Below are 8,905 nucleotides of genomic sequence, written 5' to 3'. Positions count from 1 at the left end.
TGCTATACACTCTTTTGCTAATAAATTTTATCTAGCAACGTTGGCTACTTGCTTAACAGACACATTTGGTTCAGTTGTGTCAAATGCTTAATTTACTGCAGTTCTACCAGATAACCAAGACTACAAAAGTCTTGTGTTTTTGAACAAATTTAATTACTCAAGTGCCCATCCTTACCCATGTGACCCTTTGCTCTATAGCAAAATCATGGCAGGGGAGCAATTTAAAATACAGCCAAACATAGAGAAGATCCAGAAAGAAGATGGTAGAATGGTGCTCCTACAGCAGTAGCCCAGGTCAGTGCAGTTTTCAGCCAACAGGAGCACCAGCCTGGGGACTCATGTGGCCAATTCTAATCGCTTGGTGGTGCCTAACATTTTAGCACCCCTTTGTCATTATACCATTCCTTTCTACTTTAACTACAACATATCAAGTTGGTTAAACAGCAGTTGGATTAATAGTTGGCTTGGAACCTTCCACTGAATACTGGACATCTCTTCATTACTTTTGTCAACAAGACAAGTCTGGTTTCACTGGAGATGTCTCCCCAAACTATGGTCCCCTCCCTCATCCCTTTCTAAATACAGTCACAGGTTTAACCTCTTCTACAGTCTATAAGACCTTATGCACCACTAATTATTCAAACTTAAATACATACAATACATACAATACAGTCACATAAAGCCATCACCCTCTTTTCCTTTCCCATGTGCACCGGAATGCAAAATCTATTACTTATAAATGTAATCAAGTCCATGACATGTTCATCTCTGAAGCTTTTAACCTTCTCGCTGAAAGGGATTGCAAGGGGCTAATGTCTTTTCCTGCCTGAACACTTGATTGCACAAGTATGCTTCTTATCAAATACACACAAGTTGTAGACTGTGTAAACCTACTATAGCCACTCAGGTGTTCAAACATTACCAAATATAGGGTAATCACATTGTGTATGTCATCACAATGGAATCTCTTTGTTTACTATGCTATATAAGTTGTAGTACTACCCATAATAAACTGAACTTGTTTTGCAACACACAAGCCTACAGTGTCGTTCATTGCAAGTTCCCTGATCAGCACGCTTGGAGAGATGATATCAGATGGTTTGCCGTTGCATCAAGTATAAGACGAGCCGGCTCGCAGCTGCAAGGACAGTGCAGGGATAGCACAGTGGAGTTTAGTGGCCCTAACAGTTTTCTGGTGTCAGAAGTGGAACGGCTGGAAATCCAGAGGTAAGTAGAATCACTGTCTGAACTGACAGTGTTTTCTCTTACCTTTGGCTCTTTCCGATTGACCGATTCTTTAGTTTAAATAAGTGTCTCATGTATGGTTGAGACTGTCTCATGTATGGTTGAGACAAGGGCATGATTAGCAGCTTAAAGTGTCTCATGTATGGTTGAGACTGTCTCATGTATGGTTGAGACTGGTTATAGAGATCCCATGGTAGTATAGTAAAATAGGGATACTCAGGTTGTGCACGGGAACCATTTCTTACTGACTGATTCATCTTTCCATGCGTATTATTGTCTTGTCTTGTTTGTGTATTTGTGTATTTGTGTTTTAAAATATATCTGTGAACAGTTGCAGCGTTAAGAGTGATCACGAGTTGCTAAACGGGTATTGTTGGGACCTTGATCTCAGTTCAGCCCTGGCTTCTCTGTTTTGTTGCAATCGTACATGACACGTTCTTTGATAAGAATTTAAGGTATTGAGATGTTTGTTTTTTTTGTTTTTTTTAATTGAATTCGATAGTCCACATAATTGATTAACCAATATTTCTGTTGACTTTATTTTACTTCTCTTCCTTCGGCCTATTCTTATCCCATTATACACCGTAGACGTATAAACTCTGCGTGTTCAGAGTTCGAGGCTATTTTTCCTGCAAAAAGTTTAGATTTATGAGTCCAGGCAGTAGGTGAATAAACCTGTAACAGAGAGTCAGCCTATAATATAAGAACAAATAAACAGTTCTCGTTAGGAAAACTGTGAGTTACATTTAATCATTACACCACCAATTAGTCTATCCTATACCTTCTTTTTCTCTTTTTGATACTTACTAATCTTATGTGTAGACTGTACTTGTCTTGAATCAAGATGGGTGGTAAGACTTCAAAAAATTTACCACCGCCCCTCCTTAATGAGACTTGCAAACAGTATGTGTATAGATGTAGTCCTACTGGAGGATTTTATGTTGACCCCTGGGTAGATAATCTTGCAGGTTGGTGTGAACATTTAGAACTAGACAATCCTTTTCCACGTGATGGAGCTAATGATTTATATTATATGAATATAGTTTATCAAATGTGTGTTCAGAAGAAAGAAGGTGACCCTAAATGGGATTATACATATATGACACCGGGTGGGGAAAATTGTCTTAAGATTGCCCCAGGTTGGTACTCTACACCTTCCCTCCCTAAGAACTACAATCCACGAAAAACTGGTGTTTTAAAACTATTTAAACGACACAATTCACAATGCTCTACAACCTGTGATCAAACTGTTAATACTACCCCACCCCCTTACATGGCTATCTACCCCAATTTGACACATAAACCAGATACCGTGGAGGATGATGAGATTTGCATTGCTGTAGCTTCTGCTCCTATAGTACCCCAAGCTGCCCCTATAGCACTAGTCCAAGCAGCCCCATTGGTTCAACAACCAATGCCTGTCCCTGCCCCACCCCGTATGATTGAAGCTGCAGCCTACCCATTGCCGGCCTTCCCCCTATCTGGCTTAGATACAGTAGATACTGATAAAAATCGAGATACCCCAAATGCCCGAATTAGAAAAAGATATGGGCATAATAACTCAAGCAGGTTATGAAATAGTTCATATCACTCCTGCCTGCCGTCCTGAAGATGACGGTAAGGAAAAGAGAACCTAAAAAAAGGGGGGATCAATATCCAGTTACAAAACAGTATCCTTTTCTTACTGTTGGTGAACAACTCATAATGAAACCTTTAAGCCCCACAGATTTACAAAATATACTTGCTAATGCCCCTGATCCCAGAAAGAATCCCGGTGCGTGTCTTGTTTATTTAAAAAGAATGTGTCAAGGACAATGTATGCATCAGTCTGATATAAAATTGATTATTGATGGGATCTTGGGCTACGATCTTGAATCAGGATGGGATTGGACTAAGGTTCCCTCAATCTCTGTACCTGTTAATGTTAACGCCATGAATGCTGCTCAATATCTATTAAATACCCCAGCAGGCATAGATATCATGTGGCAGGAGGTAGAACAGGAAATGAAACGCTTATGGACCGATCGACAGTCTATGTCGATCGCTCTGGGATGTAAGCAAAAATCGCATGAAACAGCAAGTGACTTTGTCAAAAGATTCTATAAAGTATGGAAAGAGGAAGCCGCCCTTTCCTCTGAGGGAAACATGTCTCAACTAAAGGTTCAAACATGTTTGGGAAACATGACTCCTCAATTTAGTCTTACTACTAAACAACTTATTTCAGAATGGCCCACACTCACCTCAGGAGATTTCCAGAAAAGAGTAATAGAGAAAGAAGCAGCAAGTTGTTACGAAAACCTCATTAGAACAGATAAGAAAGTACAAGGCACGTATATGGAAGTAGTTAGTCCAGAATACAATACCCAAAATGGGACTATCTCTGGTCCAAACAGTACTACAGAAATGTATTCTCATAATCCTCAGGGTTTTAATAATCAATACGCTGAAAGAGGAAGATATGGCAGAGGTCGCTGGAATGGAGGTCGTGGTAGAGGAAGAGGTAGACGTAATTGGGTTAATCAGAATAATAGTTGGGGTTCTCCCAATAACTCCAATACTTCACCAAATGATACTCAATGTTTTAAGTGTCATGAATTTGGCCACTGGCGTAATCAATGCCCCGGGACGCCGCGTCCTACTTTTCAAAATCAACAAACAGTCCCTAATGCCCCAGCCCCAACATTTCAACCACAAGCACTTCACACACAACCCCAGACTTCGACAAATTCCACTCCCAGACACACCATCAACTGGCCAGGTTCTACATAGGGCTGCCCTGAAGGTTGTACCCCACTTTTCCCTGTCATCTCATCTTCATTCAGTGCAGACCCATACATTGTATTGCAGGAGTGGATTTATTATTCCTAGTGGACACGGGAGCCACCACGGGGTACTAACTCCCACTTTCCAAACACCGCCTTTACCTATTGTATGCCCAGGCTCTACCCGTACCATTTCACACCCATTTACACTCATCCCTGGGTGCCTCGAAAATCTGTTAGGCAGAGATCTATTCCACAAGTTAGGATTTCAATCCATCAGAATTTCCCCTGATGGGGGCCTTTCTGCAGATATTTTTGTTTCCGAAACTAACTCTATTTTTCTAAATTCTAACGACCTTTTTACTAACCCTTCCATTCTGTCTGTATGGGCTAATGACAAATTTGATGTGGGCTTTGTTGACTGTACACCTTACAAAGCACTACTTAAACCACACTCACATCCAGTATACATAAAACAATACCCTCTTTCACAGGAAAAGTTAGATGGTATCCGCTTGTTAATACAGATATTCCTTAATCAGGATATCCTCACTAGTGTTGTGTCTCCTTACAATACTCCCATCAATCCAGTTCCTAAGAAGAACAACGAATTTCGATTTGTACAAGATTTAAGAGCTATTAATTCACTAATTATACCAATTGTACCTATTGTGCCAGACATTACGGTTCTTCTTACCTTCATTCCGTGTGATGCTTTGGTGTTCACGGTTTTGGAGTTATCTAATGCATTTTTTTGGTTCCAGTAGACCCTGAGACACAGTTACTTTTGGCTTTTGCTTTTGAGGGGTTCCAACTTACCTGGAAACGCCTCCCCCAAGGCCTAGTGGATTCACCAGCGGCTTACTCCCTGGTGCTCCAGCATACCCTTAAGTCATGGGCCCCAGGCCATGGTTCTGTCCTGCTTTAATATGTTGATGATTTATTGTTGTGTAGTCCAAGCCAGGAAGCTAACCACCATGATACCACCTCACTGCTGCAACATCTGGCAGCAGAGGGTCATAAGGTTGCTAAACATAAAGCTCAGATGGGGGCTGAGACTGTTGAATATTTGGGATTCATTCTTTCCCATGGCCAGAGACAAATAAACCCAAAGAGAGTACAAGCACTGACTAAGATAAAAAAACCTGAAACTCCAAAGGAAATGCTGTCCTTCCTTGGCATCGTCAACTATTGCCGTCAATGGATACCGAACTGTTCTTACTTTGACAATATCTTAAGACAATGTACTAAAAAGGATGCACCACCTTACGTACAATGGACTGAACAAATGACTAATGCTTTTCATTCTCTCCTACAGACATTGGTTACAGCACCTGCGCTTGGTTTACCTAATTATGTTAAACCTTTTCATTTGTATGTCAAGGACACCTGTAAAACCATGGCTGCGGTCTGTGCTCAAGAATCTGGGGGAAGTTTTCGTCCTGTGGCCTATTTTTCCAAAGTAATGCCGCTTCCGGTACAGGGGATGCCGGCGTGTCTCAGAGCTTTAGCAGCTAGTGCTATGGCTGTTGAACTGTCACAGTCTGTCACAATAGGCCACAATACTATTTTGCACACCTCACATCAAGTTACACACCTATTGAAGAACATTACCACCCAACACATGACCTCCCAAAGATTAAGTGGCTATGAAGTTATTCTATTAGGTACTGCAAATTTACAGATCAAATACGCAATCAACACTCAAGGGCCTGCTGCCATACTGCATGCTCTATTACATCTGTCTGACCCTACTAATGCTTTTATACTCGATCCTCATGACTGTGTTGAATCTATCCACTACTCTACCTCACCTTGACTCAATCTAACTAACACTCCCTTGCAAAATGCTACTAATGTTTTTGTTGATGGTTCCTGCTCCAGGCCTTCTGCTGACACCTACAAAGCAGCATATTCAGTTGTCCAACTCCCTAATATTGTACTCGAGACTAAGTCTATCCCTGTTAATTCTGCACAAGCAGCAGAACTTATAGCACTCACCAGGGCCTGTCACTTGTTTGCCAACTGCCCCGTTAATATATTCAGTGACAGTAGATACGCTTTTGGGGTAGTTCATGATTTTGGCAAAATTTGGCAACAAAGAGGTTATGTTACTACAGATGGGAAATCCATCGCACACCCTGCCCTCATTGATAATCTTTTACAGGCCATCCAACTTCCTTCTGAAATTGCAATTATCCATTGCAGGGCACATACCAACAGAACTGACGAGATTTCCCTCGGTAATGCCCTAGCAGACCAGGTTGCCAAAACTACTGCATCCTCTGCCACTCTCACTGTCATCCCCATGTTTCTCCACACACCTCCGAGTTGTCCAGACAGTCAAATTCTACAGTATTTGCAAACATTTGCCACTCAGACTGACCTGCATTTTTGGGAACAGCAAAATCTTACCCTTGACCAGTTTGGTCTTTATTCCATCCAAGGCAAAGTGGGTATCCCCGAAAACAGTCTACCCCTACTTATCTCTCAAGCTCACGGCATTGGCCATAGGAGTTCTAAGCTCACTTTGGCTGAAATGCAAAAACATTTAATCGCAAAGAATCTCAGACAGCATTGTTCTACCTTTGTTAAAACTTGCCTCACCTGTCTTAGGGCCAACACCTTAGAAACACACAAAGTACACCAAAATTTGCCTCCCCCAATTGCACCCTTTTCTCACTGGCAAGTTGATTTTACTCATATTCCTAAGATTGGCAAACTACAGCAATATTTGCTCGTTTTTACCGACCATTTCTCTCGCTGGGTAGAAGCTTTCCCTTGCCGTCACGAGGACGCCAAAACCGTTGTTAAGTTCCTAGTTAATGACATCATACCCCGATTTAGTTGTCCGCAACAAATTAATTCCGATATTGGCCCAGCTTTTGTTAGTAAGGTCCTCCAGCTTCTAATTTCCACCTTACTAATCACATGGAAGTTTCACATTCCTTACCATCCACAGAGTGCCGGTGTTGTTGAGCGAATGAATCGCACCATAAAGGATAAGCTCACCAAAGCCACATCTGCCACATGGACTAATTGGAAGTCCTTTTTACCTGCAGTACTAGCTGAAATACGCATGACACCACATTCAGTTACTAAATTATCTCCTTTTGAAATTGTCATGGGACGCCCATTTCCCACTCCCTGGGTCAAAGGCCCCTTAGTCATCCAACACACTGATCTTAATTTAATTCAGGAGGAGTATGTACGTAATCTTATTACTACATTGAATGGCATCTATGGTGATGTTTCTTTGTCTTTTCCTTTGCCCCCCCAGGAGCCGACCCATCCATTTCGCCCAGGCGATCCTGTTGTGGTTCGACAGCTCCATCGCTATCGAAAAGGGGGATTCCCATTTATTCCCATTTGGCCCACGTGTCACAGTGATTGCCATCACACGGACAGCAGTCCTCACCGATGCCAGCGACCATTGGATCCACGCTTCACGAGTGAAACTCGCGCCAACACTTCCAACGCTGGAACTGAGTAAAACTGACAACACGGAACAGGACACCACCACCAAATCCGTCACAGAAGGACCCGAAGATGACGTCTCAGGACCTCACACCCCTACCACCGATGATGATGAGGAAGTCGACAAAATATGCACTATGGTGCATAATTGGCACTTTCCTTTTTCTATTTTTCCCGATTATGATAATCCTTAACTGCATATGTTACCCAAACCCTCACAGCCCTTTGGGATCAGTTTGTTACCAGTTTTTCAAGAGCAATACAACACTCCATCGCCATGAACGATCAAACCCCATCGCCACCTTAGGAGGTCAGTCTACTAATGAATGACAAGTTGCAATCAAACAAAGTGATGGCACTACCACCTTCTGGTATAACTCCGTTGGCAAAAAAAATCTTAGCTCAGATCGGTGTCACCTTATTGATTGTCTTAATTTTTGTTTCATTTCTTTTCTGCTGTATAATTCCCTATATCAGGAAATTAACTTCATCTTTAATTACTTCTTCTGAGGGCTTGCAACTTAAGCTTATTCATGCTGTTCGCGTATAGTCACTTATGTGACTAAAAGGGGGATTGAAAGGGATTGCAAAGGGCTAATGTCTTTTCCTGCCTGAACACTTGATTGCACAAGTATGCTTCTTATCAAATACACACAAGTTGTAGACTGTGTAAACCTACTATAGCCACTCAGGTGTTCAAACATTACCAAATATAGGGTAATCACATTGTGTATGTCATCACAATGGAATCTCTTTGTTTACTATGCTATATAAGTTGTAGTACTACCCATAATAAACTGAACTTGTTTTGCAACACACAAGCCTACAGTGTCGTTCATTGCAAGTTCCCTGATCAGCACGCTTGGAGAGATGATATCAGATGGTTTGCGTTGCATCAAGTATAAGACGAGCCGGCTCGCAGCTGCAAGGACAGTGCAGGGATAGCACAGTGGAGTTTAGTGGCCCTAACACTCGCTATAACTATAACATGGCTTTTTCAGTGCATATCCAAATACTTGCCACATCTTGCTGTTTTTATCTGTAAAACACTGGGCCTCATTTATAAACAATGGGCAAATTTGCACCTAGGCAGTAACCCATAGCAACCAATCATCTGATTGGTTGCCATGGGTTACTGCCCAGGTGTTTATAAATAACCCCCATTGTCTGTATATAACCTCTTCTTCCGCGTTGTGAGCACTAAGGGTGCGCTGCTCTCTTTACGGACGCCACCACATCAGCGTGCAATGGCGCGAAGTTTGAAAGTTTGAAAGGCGCATTAGGGCTGCAGTACTTTGCCCTTTATAGGTTTCTTCTCTTAGAGTTCCTCGTGCCCCTGTGCTGTTAAAGCTTCTGATTCTGATTATCTGTTGTGATCCCTGCCTATTTGTGATTATCTTGACTTCTGGAATCCTGACCCT

General features: G+C 42.0%; 1 protein-coding gene across 2 annotated transcripts; it reads left to right on the top strand.

The window, feature by feature from the left end:
• Positions 1-774: 774 nt before the first annotated feature.
• Positions 775-8,300, top strand: LOC121402183. 2 transcript variants are annotated; one of them, XM_041588491.1, is made up of 2 exons: positions 775-1,227; positions 7,288-8,300. In XM_041588491.1, the coding sequence occupies exons 1-2, from the start codon at positions 959-961 to the stop codon at positions 7,676-7,678; spliced, it is 660 nt and encodes a 219-aa protein (XP_041444425.1). In that variant the 5' UTR covers positions 775-958; the 3' UTR covers positions 7,679-8,300. The 2 variants fall into 2 exon arrangements, 1 of the variants encoding a protein (XP_041444425.1); XR_005966659.1 differs by lacking the exon at positions 775-1,227 and adding an exon at positions 1,236-1,700.
• Positions 8,301-8,905: the final 605 nt, after the last annotated feature.

Source organism: Xenopus laevis, chromosome 3S (genome assembly GCF_017654675.1).
Source record: "Xenopus laevis strain J_2021 chromosome 3S, Xenopus_laevis_v10.1, whole genome shotgun sequence".
Classification (NCBI taxonomy): domain Eukaryota; kingdom Metazoa; phylum Chordata; class Amphibia; order Anura; family Pipidae; genus Xenopus; species Xenopus laevis.
The sequence above is the reverse complement of the archived record's forward strand: the minus strand, read 5'-3'. Positions and strand labels throughout refer to the sequence as shown.